General features: G+C 49.5%; 2 protein-coding genes across 2 annotated transcripts; both read left to right on the plus strand.

Moving 5' to 3' along the window:
* The first annotated feature begins 1349 nt into the window (after positions 1-1349).
* TMEM209 (transmembrane protein 209) lies at positions 1350-10074 on the plus strand. The gene is made up of 15 exons (XM_066318901.1): positions 1350-1449; positions 2119-2258; positions 2373-2431; positions 3055-3186; positions 3649-3887; positions 3974-4178; positions 4700-4875; positions 5099-5170; positions 5651-5747; positions 6502-6627; positions 7009-7106; positions 8004-8118; positions 8232-8329; positions 8704-8777; positions 8918-10074. Exons 2-15 carry the CDS (start codon positions 2122-2124, stop codon positions 8970-8972), a joined length of 1683 nt encoding a protein of 560 aa, XP_066174998.1. The 5' UTR covers positions 1350-1449; positions 2119-2121; the 3' UTR covers positions 8973-10074.
* Positions 10075-12239: 2165 nt separating this feature from the next.
* On the plus strand, positions 12240-17292 carry LOC136361180 (uncharacterized). The gene is given in 21 exon segments (XM_066318908.1): positions 12240-12303; positions 12306-12398; positions 12702-12848; positions 12922-13043; positions 13141-13249; positions 13344-13460; positions 13604-13671; positions 13751-13864; positions 14000-14185; positions 14272-14374; positions 14462-14603; positions 14682-14865; positions 14960-15059; positions 15140-15258; positions 15399-15436; positions 15620-15732; positions 15817-15965; positions 16111-16205; positions 16441-16519; positions 16775-16883; positions 17170-17292. Coding segments are annotated over 21 exon segments (2325 nt in total). The 3' UTR covers positions 17244-17292.
* Positions 17293-18317: the final 1025 nt, after the last annotated feature.

Consider the following 18317-nt stretch of genomic DNA (forward strand, 5'->3'; position numbering starts at 1 on the left):
TGGTATATTTTTTAAATCACTTTTAGTTTGGGCTTTGTTTTGTACTTTTTACAGATAGCAGGTGCTGATATTTAGTATGTTAGCAGTAGGGTTTTTATTAGATGTTTACTGGATGTTGTTTTAACTAAGTAGATGGTTTAATTGCAAGCATAACTATTATCTCACTATTATTTTTAAGTTTTGTTAAGAGCAGAAATGAAAGCTATATTCATACAGTGATTTTAACATTATAGACACAGTATTTACGTTAATAGCTGCAAAAAGCCAATATTATAATATGTATTTATAACATTTTTAACAATGTGAGCAATCTGGTTGTAATCTGTATCAATCAAATGTCATGTGTGTCTGCAGGCAATGTGGACAGAGACCACAGGAGTATTATAAAACAGAGTTTTATATCAGCTAAGTAAGGCATGGAAGTGGGGTTTAACAGGACAGCTGTATAACAGTAGCTTTTTAGCTAACAATTTTTTTTTTAACAACAAAGTTGTAATCGTTTGATTTCCTTGTATATGTTTTAAACTATCCTTAGTATAAGTATAGAAGAATTTGTAGTCATTAGAAGGGGAACTGAGACTAACATGAATTGACAGGCTTTGCAGAGATATTTTGAAACATTTTGATTTTTTGTGGTTTTGTAACTCAGAGAGGGGACTCACGTACACAGGTGTTGGGGCCCTGCTTGCTTTGGGTTGTCTAATGACTAAAAGGAGATTTGAAAAATGTTTCCTGACTAACAGAAATGTATAAGCTTGTTAACCAAACTATAGAACCAAAAATAACGCTAGTGGAAAAAGATATTTTAAAAGAAAAATGGCCGGGGTGGGGGGTGGGTGGGGGAGTGCTGGAGAGACATCAGAAGACCATCTCGGACCACCTCCCCAACAAACCTTCAAAAACTGCAACTGCTGATTATGAAGAAAGGCAAGCAGAAAATCACTAAAAACTTGGGGAAGTGCCAAGAATGCTATAAGAAGACCATCGCTCGAGAGCTGAATCTGCGCGTTGCTTGGGGCGGTGACCCCCGCGCACCCGGCGCTTTAATTGCTCACTCTTCTATCGAACAAATCAAGGAATTGGCTATATTGCCTTATGCATTGCTAATTCTAGCTTTTCATTTATGACAACAACAATAATTAAACAATTTAACTATAAAGACAAGTTAAAAAAAAAAAAAAAAAAAAAAGGAGCGAAATATTGCGAGGGCTCTTTCCCCCCCCCCCCCCCCAATATGGCGGTCCCCTCACGCCCTTCCCGCCAAAACCTGCCCGCGAGCGCGCGCCCCCCTGGCCCCGCCCCCGGCGCCGCCGGTGACGCGTCGCGCGCGCCCGCGCAGGCGCAGAGAGCGCGAGGCCGCGGCGGCGTGAGGGGAGCCGAGAGCCCCGGGCGGGTAAAGGGGCAAAAACTGCCCGGCTTGAGGGGAGAGCGGTACAGATCGGGGCAGAGGTGAGGTGACATCTGGGTAGACGGGGAGAGCCGAGGTTTGGGAGGAGGACGGGTAGGTTCTAGGAGGGGGACCGGAGAGGTTTGAGGAGGAGAACGGGGAGATCTGGAGAGATGAAATGTGAAGAGTGGGAGAAGGGAGGTTTGCGGATTGGGAGGAGCAGAGGTTTGGAGCGGCGAAGGAGGGGAAGGTTGAGAAACGGGAGAGGTTAAATTTGGGGAGGGGGATCAGAGAGGTTCGTGGTGAGGATCGAAGAGGTTTGTGGTAAGGGAGAGGAGAGCTTTGGGGTTGGGGAAAGGTGAAGTTTGGAGGAGGGGAGAGGAGAAGTTTGGGGATGGGATCTCGAGGTCTGGGGGGAGATGTGAGGATGCCTGCCTGTGACAGATTTAATTTCCTTCACATAAGTTGTTACTGAGCATAAAGTGGAAAATAAAATCTGTGGGTTTCATGTGACAGAAAATACTCTGTTACGTACTGAAATGAGTGAGAATTTTGGGTAAAAACATTGGTCTTGCCTGGAGGAGGCGGGAGCATTCCCTCCTCCTTTTGAAGGGTATTATTATTATTCAAAAACAAGGGAGAAGATGGACACTGTTCCTCAATAACCTGGCTGAGAATCTTCCTGCTGAGTAAAAATTTACAGGTTTTGCCTTTTCCCTGTGTTCTCACAGACAATGACACCGAATAAGAGTCCAGACACTTCCCTCATCGACCTGGCTGTGAAGATGAGGAAACAGGCTGAGACCAGGAAGGTGGTGCTGGCCTGGGGACTCCTCAACATATCTGTAGCAGGCATGATCTACACTGAAATGTGAGTTAATTGTTCCAGCTGATTCAAACCAACAAAGATTCCACTGTGTGGAGCCTTAAATATCCCCCAAGATGGAATTTCTGCTAAATTCTCCCTTCTTGTGTTGCTTTTCAGGACTGGGAAACTCCTAAGCACATATTACAACATCAGCTGCTTTCCACTCTGGTACATTGGTGAGTCGTTGCAGCATTTCAATCAAATTTCAGGATTGTTTTTTACTCATTTTTATTGCTGGGAAGTCGTTTTTAAGGCAGATTTTTTTTTCTGTTTGAATTTTAAACCAAAACTTTTGTTTTGCTTTCTGCGATCTTCCTTGAAAACTGCTGAAATTCAATCATTTTAGTGGCAAATAAGGAGTGCTAACAGCTTTTTCTCTATAGTAAAAGGGCAGGAAGGATTTATTTAATGCACGAAATCTTTCTTTATGTGTAGATTAAGGCTTTAGAAAGATTTATTTTCCTGCTGTGTTGTGCTCTGGGTGTTTTACAACAATTCAAGTTGGTTTCAGATGAGGAGACTCTAAGCTCTATCAAACAGGTTGGAAAGAAGCAAGAATCATGAGGTCTGCTTTTTGGAAAATAACAATCCCATTTTAAAAATTAAACTTGAAAATGTATAAATGAATTTCAGCACTGAGGAACATTTATCTCCCGTGGTTTTTGCCTAAGAAAATGAAGAAATCTGAGATTCTTCCCCAAACTGGCAGCACTAATAATGAGCTTTTTTTAATGGACATAGCCTGGTTTTGCAAATAATGTAAGTTTTGCTCAAACAGGAACTCGTGTGTTTCTTGCAGAATTTGCCCTGGCAGCCCTGTTCAGCCTCAATGCTCTGTTTGATTTCTGGAGGTACTTCACCTACACAGCAGCACCAACCAGCTTGGTCACCAGTCCCAGCCAGCAGATCATGGGCTGGCTGCGCAAGGCAGGTGGGGAATAAACCCTCTTCTTAATCTTTTTTGTGGTCTTTTTGTTGTTTTTTCCTGCTCTGGGTTATTTATTCTGAATTCTCTCCTCTGACAAGAGCTGTAAACTGAGCTGGGAGTTTGGGGTTGTGCAGGACCAGGAGTTGGGCTCGATTTTGTCCCTCATTGCTGTGGTTTAGTTTGGGGCCATTTGAGGTGGAATTAATTTGTGTCTTAGATAATTGAGACATAAATTAATGTGGTAAAGATGAGAACAGTGGGCAGGTGGAGGAGCTGATGGAATATTAGAGAAGCCCCTCTGTAGGGTTTATTCTGAGCTGGGATCACATGTCTCAGTTTTATCTGAGTTCAGTAGGGACCGGATTTTCAATTTCCCTTTTACCCTCTCTAGAACCGCTTTAAACATCACAGCTGTGTGTTTATAGACATTCCCCACTTCTAACCCTGCTTGTGCTTCCCTCGCAGCTGTACAGATCACCCCTCCCAGGGAGGCAGCAGCCAAGAGGGTGCTGTCCCTGACCCCGTCCCCGCCCATCCAGGGCCAGTGTGTGCTGAGCTACAGCCCTTCCCGCTCTCCCAGCGCCAGCCCCAAGTTCTCTGGGAGCTGCCTCAGTGGATACAGCCCCCAGCTCCAGGCTCTGGCAGGGGCCAGCCCTTCTCACAGCACCTCTGTCACTTACTCACCCAGCAGCAGCTACAGTAAGGTAATGACCAGGGCACATCTTAAAGGCAAAGCTTGAGTTTTGGGATTGGAAAAAAAAAAATTACATTTTTGTTGTTTTCTCCCAAGGTTTCCAGCTTCAGCCATTCTCCCAATGGATCTCCCTATTCCATGAGTGTGGGAGCTGTGGACAGCGCTGGGATAAGGCCTCACTACCGATTCTCCCCCATCCTGTACAACAATTCCACCTACAAAGATGACTGCATAACAGATGTCAAATCCCTGGACACCTTCCTGAGGAACGAGGAGGAGAAACAGCACCGAGTTCAGTTAGGTAAATTGGGGGATTTGGTGGGAAAAGGTGTTCATTTTATCCAAAAAAAGCTTTTGTGATGGGAGAAGTACCGGTAAAAAGGCCTTTTATGGATCACCTGTGAGCTTGGACTTGCTCCTAGCGAGGAATGGGGTGTGAAGTAGAGCCCCATTATTTCTCCTTCAGGCAGTTTTCCTCCAGTTAATCCTTGGAACAGCATCTAAGCATGGGAATGCTGATGGATTATCACTGTAGCAATTGTTGGCTGTAATGGACTGAGATAAGATCACCTTGATAAGAGGGGGATTTATCCAGATAAAGGGGCTGAATCCACTAAATTTTTCTCCTGGATTGGGACAATCAAGATAAGGATAAAAGGGGGTGAACTACACCCAGTACGTTTTTCTCCTGGATTGGGACAATCGAGATAAGGGTGAATCCAGTGTATTCACTTGACAGTGACCTGTTGTCCCTGTGCTGTTTGTTCCAGAATTACTTTGGCAATAATTAAACTTCACTCTTTAATGAATGAATCCTTTCAGGAAGCTCAGATTCCAGCTCTCCCTCCAGCAGCCCAACGTTCTGGAACTACAGCCGCTCTATGGCAGACCACGCACAGATCCTGAGGAAGTTCCAGTACCAGTTGGCCTGCAGGTCCCAGGCTCCTTCTGCACACAAGGATGAAGCTGATCTCAGCTCCAAACAGGCTGCAGAAGAGGTAAATCCCACAGACAAATAAAAGTTCAAAAGGGAGAAATGGGATGTTAAAATGTATCTTTGTGCAAAGGCTTGGATTTGAGCTGGGTCAGGAATGTGGGGGTAAAGAAGTCCTTCAGCGTTCAGCCAACTCCTTTCTTTTGCAAACAGCAGGAATTGTCACAGCCCCTAAAAACTCTGGGTTCTGTGAGGTTTTCATATGGATTTAACAAACCTTTCCATAGGTCTGGGCACGGGTGACAATGAACCGACAGCTCCTGGATCACATGGATTCCTGGACAGCAAAATTCAGGAATGTGAGTCCCTCTCTGAGAAATTCCAAGTGGAGTGGGAAGATTCCTCCATGTCCTCTGTGCCTGAGATGGGAAGGGTTGCAGTTCCTGTCTGAAGGTTGGGGTGGTCTATCACACACAAATCCCACAAATTTATCATCTCCCCGATATCCTGAAGCAAACAGGAGAAGGACTGGATCCATCCCTTTAGGGCTGGGGTTCATAATCCCATTTCCTCATTGTCCAGAGAAGCTTCACCTGATCCAGATGGGTTTTCCCAGCTCCTATGCATTAAATTTTCTGCCTTTCCAGAAGCTGTTAAAGGGTCATTTAAATTCTGCCTGGCTTGATAATTTAATTAAATTATTTCTCTCCTTGATTTGCTTCAGGGTTTGTTAAACTGCTTTTTGGTCATGGTGGGGATGTTTGTAGGATGCAATCTGAGGGGTTTATTTAACATTCTTGTTGCTTCTGAGCTTGAATTTTCCCCTTTTCCCTTCCTAGTGGATCAATGACACCATCCTGGTGCCACTTGTGGAAGAGATGGAATCTGTGAGCACTCAGCTGAGGAGGATGGGCTGTCCAGAACTGCAGATTGGAGGTAGGATCAGCAGCTTGGGAATTCCCTTGGAATGGGTGTCAGATAAATTAGGTCTGGGAAACAATTTTGTTCCATTTCTGCTCTGTTTTGGTGTTGTCTGTGTTCCACCTCCTGCATTTCATTAAACCGGGAAGGTTTTTCCATAGTACTTCTATAAATGCCAATGCTTCGACACTTGGGTAAAATTCTTAAATGCTTCTTCTTTTTTTTCCCCATAAATTTAATTTTATGGCTCTAATTATCATTAATAATAATTGATTATTAATCGGTCAGAAAGCATTTCAAAGACAGAGGTGCTGTAAATTCTCAGTGTCTCCCAAAAGTCTGTCTCCCACTGCTGTGTTCTTTCCCAAGTTCTTCCTTCAAATCACTCCTTGCCTCAAAGAGCTGGGTTTTTAAAAGTTCTTAAAAGTAAGTTTTAAAATTAAGTGTTTTTCAGAATTAGGATTCTGCGGCAGCTTCTTCTGTTGTTTCAAATTAACTGAGAAGTGAATTTGATGTGCTGCATTTAATTAAATTTTTCTTTTGGGGTCATTCTTAGAGTATTTCCTCAAAAGCTACTGTTGCGAAGTGCTTAAAAAACCCGGGAGCTTCTGCTTTTATTTTCACTTTGTTTCTCTGTGGTGCTCCTGCTGGTTCCTTGTGGCTGCCGTGAAGGGGATTTGTGCTACTTTGTAATAACCGAGCTGCGGTTTGGGGGCTGGTGTGAGGGATCAAATGTTCCCAGCCCCGGGCTGAGTGTCCTGTGTTGCAGAAGCCAGCATCAGCAGCCTCAAACAGGCAGCCCTGGTGAAAGCTCCTCTCATCCCCACCCTCAACGCTCTGGTGCAGTACTTGGATCTCACCCCAAACCAGGAATATCTGGTGGAAAGGATCAGAGGTTCGTGGTGTTCTGATGACAAATATTTCCATGCTACGGTGAATTTATTGGTTCTGTATCCCTGAGGAGCTGTCCTTGGATCCCTGGAATTGTGTTGGAAAAGGCTTGGAGCAGCCCTGGGATAGTGGGAGGTGTCCTTGACCCTTCAGTTTCCTTCCAATCCAAACATCCCATGATTTCCTCTTGCCTGCTCCCAATCCAAAAGGATTGAATTTTCTTCCATTATCTTTGAACAAAAACCATCCTGTAACTTTACTCCTTTTAGCAATACCTTCCCTATCAACCTTCAGAATTCTTGCCCATTTTCTACCCCACAACCCCCCTTAGTTTAGACACATTTGCAGCCCCCAGGAAGTGAATCCGTGTTGTTGTTTATTCCAGAGCTTTCCCAGGGAGGATGCATGAGCTCCTTCCGCTGGAACGGAGGAGGGGATTTCAAGGGTCGGAAATGGGACACGGATCTTCCCACTGACTCCTCGGTGAGTTTCCAGGGACACCTGGATCCCAGGGCTTGCATTTTGAGATTTGAGGAGGAGAGAGGGTTTGAAGGGAGCAGCCAAGGAAGTGTTTGAAGAACATCGGAAAATCGGAGCTTTGCAGCTTTTCTGCTGCGTAATTAGATTTCATTGCTGGAAGCAAAAAATTAACCTTGAAATAGGATTTGATTTTCTGGTTGGGAATGTGGTTAAATATTTGGAATTGTCCAGCTCCGAAGCAGTTCTGAGTCCTGATAAGCAAGAACAGCTCAAAAATGCTGTTTTTAAATAAGGAAGGTTTGATATTAATTTAAGACAATTAGTAAAAAACACCTCAAACAGACAATTTCACATTTTTGTTAATTGTGGATAATACAATGCTGTGAGCTCCAAGGTGCATCTCCCAGATTTTTTAAGATGTGTGGCATTTTTTCCAGCAAATCTTCCATTTTCCCTGTCAAACAGCTCCTGTTGAGCACAGAAAGCACCAGATCACAGCCAATCTGCTGATGTTACCCACAGAAAACATTGAGAACTCTCCAGAAAGCGTTGAAACAACCCTCAGGCTGCCCCCTTGTTTTCTGGATGCTCATCCTAAGATTTTATTTCACAATTATGGCAGTCCTAAGGCTCAGCTCAGACTTTTCCAGTGATTTTCATGGGGAGAAGTTTCCTTGCTGGGGTTGGGGTGGGCAGAGCAGTTTTTGATCTCCTGCTCTTCTCACCCAAATCTGAAATGGGTGATTTAGGCATGAAACTGCTCCTAAACCTGGGGTCAAACCAGCATTGTAACCACAGATTATCAAAGACCAGGGGATCATTAACAGATTATTAACTCCTGAGGGAGGAAGCTGTTGGGTTTTGGGGCCATTCCAGTGAGATTTGGTTGTGTTTGCCCAGATCCTGATGCACGTGTTCTGCACTTACCTGGACTCTAGGCTCCCTCCTCACCCCAAATATCCCGATGGCAAAACCTTCACTTCCCAACACTTCATCCAGACTCCAGATAAACCAGGTACTGGGCTGGCCTGGAGCTGCTCTTTTCCTCTAAAATCAACACCTCTGAAATCAGCAGCTCTGAAATTAACACCTCTGAAATCTGTTTTTTTAAATTAATCTTTAATTCAGACACTTCAAATGAAAACGTGTTCTGCATCTACCAGAGCAGCATCAACCCACCCCACTACGAGCTGATCTACGAGTGCAACGTCTACAGCCTGCCCAAGGTACAGGGGTTTGTTCTCCTCCTGCCCTCAGGAATCATTTCCAGGGCTGATCTGGGGTCTTTTTAAGTCCTAGACACATTTTTTTATCCATTTACACAGAGGCTGGTCCAGCTTGGTCTTTGCCCAGCAAGTGGTACTTACTCTGCTGCTGGATACTACCTGTGGTGTCTGTTGAGGATCCAGGAGTTCCTAAGCAGGAGCTTCCTCTTATTAATTTTCTGCCAATTAATTGTAAAACCCCAAATCATGATCCCTGGTGGGTGATGTCACCCCTTAAGGCCTCCCCCAAACCAAGGGGAAGTTCCAAACTAGGGAAGTTCTGAGATTTTTAATTGTTTTGATTTCTAAATCCTTGTCTCTTTCTGTGGCTCCAGGGCAGGAACAACATGTTCCACACCTTGCTGATGTTCCTGTACATCATAAAGACAAAGGAATCTGGGATGTTGGGGTAGGTATCCCATGGGAACGAGACAGGAATGGTGTCAGACCGAAACCACCACAGTGGGCTGATAATTAACGGTGATAAAGTCAAAATAACAGCAGATTTTTAATTAAAATGGCTAATTCTGATCCCTTTGGGTTTTGCAGGCGTGTAAATTTGGGTTTATCAGGAGTCAACGTCCTGTGGATCTTTGGGGAATAATGGGACACAGCTCCAGAGGCTGCTCTGAGGGATGAACTCTGACCTAAACATGGATTTGCCTACAAAACAGGAGAATTAAAGCTCAGCTTTGTGGACAGAGGGAGGATGTGCCTGTAATTCCCATGTGGATTTTGTCAAGGCCTTACATAGAATATTTCACCGTGGAAATACTCCTTTGAATGAACTCCAGGCAGGAGTTCTCCTTCCTGCTCCTCCCCTCAACCAGTCCTGTCTAAACTGAGCCTCACTGATCTCAGACTAAACCAAACCAACCCTCCTGGGAGGGTGCAGCTGGAACAGCCTCCCCAAGGCTGGGAGCACCTGGAAGGACAAAACAACTTGGACAGCTTCAGGATCCAAGAAATTCCAAGTCCGGAAGCTCAGATTCAGTTTTGCTTCATTTTCTTCTGCATGATAAAAAACTGATTAATTTTATTCCTGATTATTGGTGTAATCGTGATTTCTGACCCCTCAAGAAGCTCCTGCAGCTGAAAAGGAAGGACAAAACTACTTTTGTCTTGCTGAATTCAGCAAAGGAGAATTTTACTTTATATTTTGAATTTTTATTTTCATTGTTTTGTACAAAACCAGTGTGTTCTCCCTTCTCAGGGAACTTTGTGAGCTCTGAACTGCCCAGGTTCCTTCACTGCCACCAACTCTCCTCTGCCCTTGCTTTTGAATTTAATTTTCCTTCAGCTTTTTTCACTGGTCACCACCTAATTTGGGAGCTTTCTGCACCTTGGTGGGAAAGCAGGCTCTACACACCTCCAGGTTTTTAGGAATGTACCTTTTTTGGTAAAAGCTTCAAATCAATCAATATTTGTCAAATTTCTCTGAGGGGAAGGGGGAGAATTTGTTATAAATTCTGGTAAATGAATATTTTAGAAGTGTATGTAGAATCAAAAACATGTGGAATCATTGTACTGGATTTTTTACGATGGGAAGGAAAGAGGAATTTTTGGAACTTTGCTGTTTTTTGGTATGAACTGCCTGGTTTTGGTGACCGTGTCTCCCTTCCCTGGGGGACCTGAGTTTTTCCAAGGAACTGGTAACAAAATGGCTCATTCAGTTCTTGTATTAAATGAGTTTGTTTTATCAGACACTTTTTGGGTTTTTTCTTGTATTCAGCATCACAACATCCATGTACCAAAGAGGAATGTTCCAGATACAGATTTAGCTGAGTTTTACCCCGAAACTCCTCCCTTCAAAGGGCAGCACAGCCCCACAGGCTCTGTTAGTCTCATGTTCTAAAAACTTGAATTGCAGAAATCTCTTCTTTCACCAAAAACTGGGGATCCTCAGGAAGAGCCCATCCCACAGGGCACCCTTGGGTGCCCCAGGACCCTGCATGGTTTTAGGGTCCCCAGAACCCTGTATCCCTCTGTGCTTCCAGGATCTTGCACAGCCTCTTCCCACACAGCCCCCCCAAAAGATGGATCCTTGTACACCCCAACAGCTCACACATCCCAGTCCCTGTGCACCCCAAAGCATCTCACACCCCAACAGCTCACACATCCCAGTCCCTGTGCACCCCAAAGCATCACACACCCCAACAGCTCACACATCCCAGTCCCTGTGCACCCCAAAGCATCACACACCCCAACAGCTCACACATCCCAGTCCCTGTGCACCCCAAAGCATCACACACCCCAAGAGATCACATCCCTCAGTCCCTGTGCACCCCAAAGCATCACACACCCCAATACCTCTCTGTGGTGGTAATTTAAAATATAAAAAGACAAAGCCAATAAAAAACCTGAAAAAGACTATTAAAAATAAAATAAAGAAGTAAACATTTTTAACTGAACTTCTCTAAATATAAAGTATGGAGAAATGAACTGTTTTTGTAATATCCTAATACTGCTTGGGGGAATGCAAGCTCTAACCAAAGAGTTGTATATATTAATATACATGGATTTTAATTAAAAATTTTGAATGAAGTATGTCCCCTGCTCCTAAAAAAAAAAAAAAAAAATAAAGCAGTCTCTATTTCTGTTGAAATAAAAATTATTTTAGAAATAAAAAAGAATCCCTGTTTGTACTAAAAAGCCTTCTTAAAACAATACCCCAAACGTGCAAAAACACATGAACAGCTTAAAAATGTAATATAAGTAAAACCGCACAAAATTTGCAAAAATTCTGAGTAGTTGCAGATCTGTGGCCTTGAAAGCCACCAGACCTTTTCTTGTAGCGTGTTCTCCATAACTCTAGAGAGGCTCCTCTCCCAAAGTAATGTAAAATCATGTTTAAATAGTAACAACTAACTAAAAATCATAATTCTCTCTATTAAAGAAAAAAGTAAGCAGTCGGGGGGTGGGGGAGGAGGTGTTTGAATGTCTCATTTTTTTATCTTTCTCTTTTTTCTTTAATGTATATTAATAAAATCTGGTTTTACTTTTAAATTGTGCCTATTTCACCTTTTTCTCCCCAAATCCTATCTCCCAGTTAATGAACAAAATTTAACAAATATAAAACCGCAACATTCACACATCCCAGACTTTGTGCACCCCAACACTTGGTCCCTCTGCTCCCTGTACACCCCAATACATCACAACCCCCACTCTCTGTGTACCCCAATATATCCCATACCCCAATCAGTCCCTGTGCACTGTGGGGTAGCCCAGTACATCACACATCCCAATGCACTCTGCACCCCCCTCCCAGGGCAGACCCCGGAGTCCTGGTGCCTCCTGTGCACCCCATTCCTGCTCACGCTCTGCACCACAGCCCCTGCTCCCCGTGCACCCCCTCCTTGTGTGCCCGACACTCCAAACCCCCTGCTGCCCGTGTACCCCAGTACATCACACACCCTGTTGCTGCAGGCCCTAACTCTGCACCCCACAGCCCCACGCACCCCAAAACACGGCACACCTCACATCTTGCTCATTCTTGTCCCTGTGCAAGCCCCATACACGGTGCACCCCAATTCCCGGGCACACCGATAGTCCACACACCCCATATCCGTGTGCCCCCTGGTCCCCCGGTACCCCAGTATCTGCACCCTCTCACCTGTGTATCCCCGTGTACCGCGCACCCCGCTCTCTCTGCACCCCCAAACACCGCAGACCCCGCTCTCTCTACACCCCAAAACACCGCACACCCAGCTCTGCACCCCGTTCCACCCCGCACCCCTCAATCTCTGCATCCTCTCACCTGCGCACCCCCAAACACCGCGCACCGTGGTCTCCGCGCACCCCTATTCCCGCGCCGTTAGCAGGTGCATCTCACGGGCGGCGGGGGCGGCCCGGCCCGGCCCCTCCCGCCGGCATGGGGGCGGCTCCCGGGGGCGCGCATGTCCGGCCCCGCCCGTTAAATTCCGGCGGGCCGGGCAGGACGGGACCACCGGGCCTGCGTCTGCCGCTCTCGCCATGGCCAGTGACGCCGAGCCCGGCCGCCGCCGCCGCTGCTGTGCGCAGGACACTCCCGGTGAGCTGACGGGGGATCTTCGGGCCGGGCGGGCACAACCGGGAGTCCCCCATCCCTGGGCACCATCGGTCACACCCCTCCCGACCCACCCACCGAGCACCGAGCGGGATTTTCCCGCCGTGTACAGGGCACTGGTGGGGTCCCCGCTCCTGAGCATCCCCTGATTACCACCCTGGGAGCTCTGTGTCCTCCCTGCGGGGTTTGGGGACCAAGGTGACAGCCCAGCACGGCAGCACCTGGCGGCGCTGAGCCTGGGCAGGGTATGGGGATGTGGCCCAGGTGTGACTCCAACAGCTCCCGCAGATGGTCCCAAGGTCCCGGATTCCCGCGGTGACAGCGACGGCCCCCGCCGGGGCTCCCTCTGTGACCGGCACTGCGCTGCCATCAATAACGTGCAGGGCGACCTAGGGGACCTGGGCTGCCACCTGCACCGTCCCCGTGTCCCCCCAGGTAGGTTGTCTGTGGGATGGGCTGGATATGGGGCCCTGGGAGGTCCCGCTATGACCCTGTGTGTCACCCACAGTCATGTCCACCTCGTCCTGCTGCCAGCAGCACTCAGAGGAGGTGTGCGAGAGCTGCGTGGTGAAAACCACCCTGACGGCTGAGAACGCTGTGGAGGCCAACAAACTCTCCAACAACTACAAGGTGGGTGGGGGCACCCACAGGTGCTCCTGGAGGGCTGTAATGGGTATTAATTTTCTTCCTCTTCACTCATCCTCAAAAAACCTCCCTCTCTCTGCAGTTTGGCTTCAAGAAATGGAAGAGCCATGTGACGGCGCGGCCCTGGGAGGACCGCTCGGAGATTGTCAAGGAGCTCTACTCTGACCTCAATGTCATCCGAGGCTCTGGAGGTGGGTGGCTTTGGGGACAATTCTGGGTGGTGGCAGTGTGGATTTAGGCAGCTGCAGGTGACAATGCTCCCACCTGGTGCCTTCCCTCCTGCAGGGTCCACGCTGACATGTGGGAATGTCCTTTACCTGCTGCTCTTTGGCTGGTGGCTCTCGCTCCTCTACATCCTTGTCGCTGCCATGATGTTCATCACTGTCATGGGGGCTCCTTACGGTGAGTTTGGCCCAAAGTTGGGACCCCCATGTGAGGGCTAGATGACCTCAGAACTGCAACGATGGGTGCTGGGGTCTCCTGGGTTGCTTCTCCATGGAATGTGCCTGTAGCTGGAAGAGACACTGATGGTCATGTCCTCACAGGGCAGCTCTGCTGGGACCTGGCTGGGTATTTCCTCTGGCCCTTTGGCAAAGTAATCCAGAAAGTAGAGGTATGGGTGCCTTGGGAATCCCCGGGGGGGCGGGTCTTGGGTTGCCCTATGCACACCCTGACATTCCCCCTCTCCCCAGGTCCCCAAATCCCATCAGGTGTGCGAGGCCGGCGTGGGAGAGAGCTCAGCCCTGCTCAGGGGTCCCACACCACTCCGCTGGCGCCTGCGGTGCTGGGTGGGCACTGGATACTGGGTGAGCCCCATGCTGGACCCAGTGACATCACCCCGGGAGCCCCCAGCACGGTGGGGAAGGTGCCCATGGGCACCTTCCCTCCCTTGGGGTCAGTGTTTTGGGGGTCAATCCCTGAGGGCGGCCTCCTGTTAACAGCACCATGCCAGCACCGCGGTGTGGCTGTGCCTGGGCTACCCAGTGCTGGCGCTAGCCCACGGGCTCGTGTGTGTCACCGCGTGGCTCCTCATCATCCTCATCCCCGTGGCCAAGCTGAGCGCCCGTGCCACCTCCCGTGTCCTGCTGCTGCCCCCGGAGCGGGTGCTCATCCGGCGCCTGAAGATGGTGGGTGACTCTGGGCAGGGTGAGGGTCCCACACCCCGCTCCAGGGGAGATTTTGGGTTGGGGGTGACCCTCTTGTCCCTCTGCAGACAGAGGTGCCTCTGGAGGGAGAGGTGATTCTCTGCTGCTACCGTGCCGCCAACCCCTACTACTACAAATACGCCGTGGACGGCATCAACGTCTTTGCTGTCAGTATCCTTGGGGGAGCTGGAGTGGGGCGGGTGGGGAGTGATCCCAGATCCACACCCCCTCTGTTGTGTCCTTGACTGGCCGCCCCAGACCTGCTGCCACTAGTGCTGGTGACACTGGTGCTGGGCTATGTGGACAGCCCCAACCACCTGACTGGCTCTGCTGTCAAGTTCACCTTGGCCCTGCTCTCCATCATGCCTCTCTCCTACTACATCGGCATGGCCATCGCCAGGTTAGTGGTCATGGGAGACACTTGGTGGCAAAATGGGGACACTCCAGCCATGCTTGACAGCCTTTTCCTCCTCTCCAGTATCTCAGCCCAGAGCAACTTTGCAGTGGGGGCGGTGGTGAACGCCACGTTTGGCTCCATCACTGAGCTCACCTTCTACATCACTGCCCTCATCAAGGGCTCGCGTGAGGGCAACCGCTGCTATGCCGAGGTGGTGAAGTCGGCGTTGACAGGGACACTGGTGGGCTGTGTCCTCTTTGTGCCGGTGAGATGGGTGGCATCGAGAGCTGGGAGAGTGCTGTGAGCAGAGCACTGATAGGGGATTTTTTTTTGTGGGTGTTTTTTGTCCATTCCCCAAGGGTCTGTGCATGGTGATTGGGGGCATCCGGCACCAGGAGCAGCGGTTCAACAGCCGTTCTGCGGGCGTCAGCTCAGCCCTGCTCTTCCTCTCTGTGGGAGGTGAGTTGGGGACAGCTACGTCCCCATGTCTGGGGGGATCCCATCAGGGTGGGTGCCTACTCCATGTCCTGTCCCTGCAGGTGTCTTTGCCCCAACGCTTTTCTCCAAGGTGTATGGGAAGCTGGTCTGTGGCGAGTGCCACAACGTCACCCAGAATCCGCTGGGCCACTACCTCTGCCACAACTGTCACTTCGACCTGGTAAGTGGGGACCTGGACCCCCCCAACAGGGGAAATTTGGGATCAAGGCTGCTCTGAGCCCCCTGGCTCTCCTACTGGGTGGTGGCAGTGGGGCTGTCCCTTGTCCCCTGTACCCCTGTTGACAGATGCTCTCTCTGCAGATGGATAACAACGGCACCCTCTACTACAGCCACGTCCAGTGAGTGTCCACTGCAGCGGGGACAGGGCTGTCCCCACATCGGGGTGGCACCTCCTGGGTTTAGTTGTGTTCCCTCCCGGGGCCCCTCTCCACCTCAATGATTTCCTTTATCCCTGGGGGAAGTCCCCTGGGGTCTTCTTGCCAGACCCTGGTGGCACTGACAGTGTCACCTGTGTCCCACAGACCCCTGGTGTACACAGTGTCCATCCTGCTCCCTGCTGCCTACCTCATCGGGCTCTTCTTCACCCTCAAGACCCACACGCACATCTACGACATCCACATCAGTGACTGTCACAGTGAGTGTCCCCAAATGTCCTGGCTGCAGGGCTGGCTCTTGTCACTGCTCTGGAGTGTCCCACACATCTCTGCTCTCTTCCCAGTGCCTGGCCACCACCACAGTGCTGTGGTCCACTGGTCCCGCTGGCGGGCCCTGGTCATCCTCCTGCTCTCCACCCTCTGCATGTCGGCCTGTGCTGACCTGGCCACAGAGCACATCAGCCCCATCCTCACCAACTCCACCATCTCACAGGTGAGCTGGGTGTGGGTGTATCTAAGGACCAAGATGTGCTCTCCAGACTTGCCCTGGCCGCAATTGGACCCCCAAAAGCCATGGGGGAAAGATGCTGAGATGCCCTGCACAGTTGGCCCAGGCTGATGTCACCTCTTCCCTGCAGTATTTCATCGGTGTCACCGTGCTGGCAATGGTGCCTGAGCTGCCAGAGATTGTCAATGGCATCCAGTTTGCCCTGCAGAACAATCTGAGCTTGAGGTGAGATGGCTCCAAGGATGAGTTTTGGGGTGGTGCCCTGTCCTAGTCCCATCACCATGCCTTGGTGCCCATGATGGGCTGCCAGTCACTGGTGGGTCAGATTCTGTCAGCTTGTCCTCAAGGAGACTTAGCCACCAAAAAAATGGTATTAGAACTGGGGTGGGCTCTGTGATTTGGGATTTTCTCACCCAGAGACCTGGTGCTTGGCAGCCTCTAAGTTGTCCTTCCTCCCCAGCATCGAGATTGGGAACTGCATTGCGGTGCAGGTCTGCATGCTCCAGATCCCCATCCTGGTGCTCTTCACCATCTTCTACGTGAGTAGTCCCAGGACATCCTTGGAGGACCCTCCTGCAGCAGGGCTGGAGACACAGTGTCCAAGGGACGTGGCAAGGACACAGCTGCCCTTCCCAGTGTCTGCCCTCTGCTCAGTGCAGGGAAGTGGAGTCAGATGTCTTCTGGTGCTGTCTCCACCCTGGGGACATGTGGCAGAGGGGGTTTGAGGGGTGACGCACAGAGTCAGGGCAGGGTTGTCCTGGTTGGCCATAAACCCCAAACCCTCTTTGTTGCAGCCAACCAACTTCACGCTGGTCTTCAGCGACCTCCACGTCTACGCCAGCATGTTCAGCGTGGTGCTCATGAACTACATCTTCATGGATGGCAAATGTGACTATTTCCAAGGTGACCACCTCCCACAGGGCTGCTGTGGGACCTGGAGTATCCCTGTATTCCCTGGGATGTGGGATGGGGAGCTCCTGGGTCCAACCCTGGGCTCATCAGCTTGTTGGGGCTCTCGGTGTGTGGTGACCTGAGCCCTCCTGGGGTCTTTGCTGACTATCTTGGAGCTATCTCTCCCTGCAGCAGCTCCAAGGGGGATCACTCTCGTTTCCCCCTTTAAAAAGTTTTAAACTCATGTCCCTCCTTGCTCCAGGGAGTAACTCCATCTACCTCTCTCTGTCTGCCCCAGGCACGGTGCTGGTGATGGTTTACTTCATCCTCCTGGCTGTGTATTTCTTCGCCCCCTCGCCCAGTGGCTGCTGAAGTTTGGATTCTCCTTTTCTCCAACCCCCTCGTTGGGATCAGCACCTTTTCCAGTGTCTCAGGGACTCGGCCGGGCTGGCTCCGGTCTGGAAGCGCTGTTTCCTGAAGCTCCTGCTGCTGCTGAGCTCCCCCTGTGGAGCTTCAAGGATGGGAAGGGTGGTGGCAATAGAATTGCTCCCAAAATGGGGAGCCTCGAAGCCAGAGCACGTCACGGAGGCATCTCCAGCTCGCACTTGAGTGGCTGGAAGGAAAACTGTCCTCAGTGGAGGGTCTTGAAGGGGATTTCTCCATGTCTCGAGGACAGAGCCCTCCCTGGGGATGTGCTGCACTGAGAGGAGGTGCCTGAGAAATCCCTCATCCTCCCGAATTGCACATGGGATGTTTGATGGCACCAGAAATGCACCAAAAAGGTATTTTCAGCTGTTTTGTCATTAAAGCAGTTTTGTACAAATCAGAAATAAGTTTGTTTCTCTTTAAATGAGCCTCAGTCACGAGTCTGGGCCTCTCTGTGACCACCATTCCCTGTCCTCTGTCACAGAGGAGCCAGGGGTGGCTGTGGGCTCCTGCTTTCTCTGTGACCTTCCCAAAGCTCCAGCTCATTTCCAGCCTGGTCTTGTCTGACTGTCCTTGGTCCTCCTGGCTTTGAGGTCCATACCAGACTCCTGAGAGAAGGTCAGAGATGTTCCTCGTGTTGTCCTAGGGTGGGACAGGCTGGGGACATCTCCCTCCAGGCAGGGAAATGCTGGTGGATGTGGTAGGACAAAGTTGGGGCTTGAATTGATTTATTATCTTTAAAAACAAAAACAACCCCAAAGCAAAATACTGGCAGATCCATTACCACTGGCAAGGAGGCTCTGGTGCCTCTTCCCCCCCTCCCCTGTTCCATCAGATGTCCTTCAGCATAAAAACCAGGGAGTGCTGTCACAGGAATGTTGAGTATGAAAGGATGGACATGAGTGAGGCAAGAAGCAGCCTGAGATGCCCTCCTTTGTGGGGAAGGCAGCAGCTCATTAGGCATTAATGAAGCTGCTTTATTAAGCCTTTTTGTTTTCCTAGTGAGGCATCAGCACAGAC

This window comes from Sylvia atricapilla, chromosome 5 (genome assembly GCF_009819655.1).
Source record: "Sylvia atricapilla isolate bSylAtr1 chromosome 5, bSylAtr1.pri, whole genome shotgun sequence".
Classification (NCBI taxonomy): Eukaryota; Metazoa; Chordata; class Aves; order Passeriformes; family Sylviidae; genus Sylvia; species Sylvia atricapilla.

What these genes read in the sequence shown, in the direction of transcription:
- TMEM209 (XM_066318901.1), top strand. Translation starts at nt 2,122, where the DNA reads ATGACACCGAATAAGAGTCCAGACACTTCCCTCATCGACCTGGCTGTG. An exon ending in GGACAGCAAAATTCAGGAAT is followed by an intron (nt 5,171 to 5,650) that starts GTGAGTCCCTCT and finishes TTCCCTTCCTAG; the next exon opens with TGGATCAATGACACCATCCT. An exon ending in TCTGGTGGAAAGGATCAGAG is followed by an intron (nt 6,628 to 7,008) that starts GTTCGTGGTGTT and finishes TGTTTATTCCAG; the next exon opens with AGCTTTCCCAGGGAGGATGC.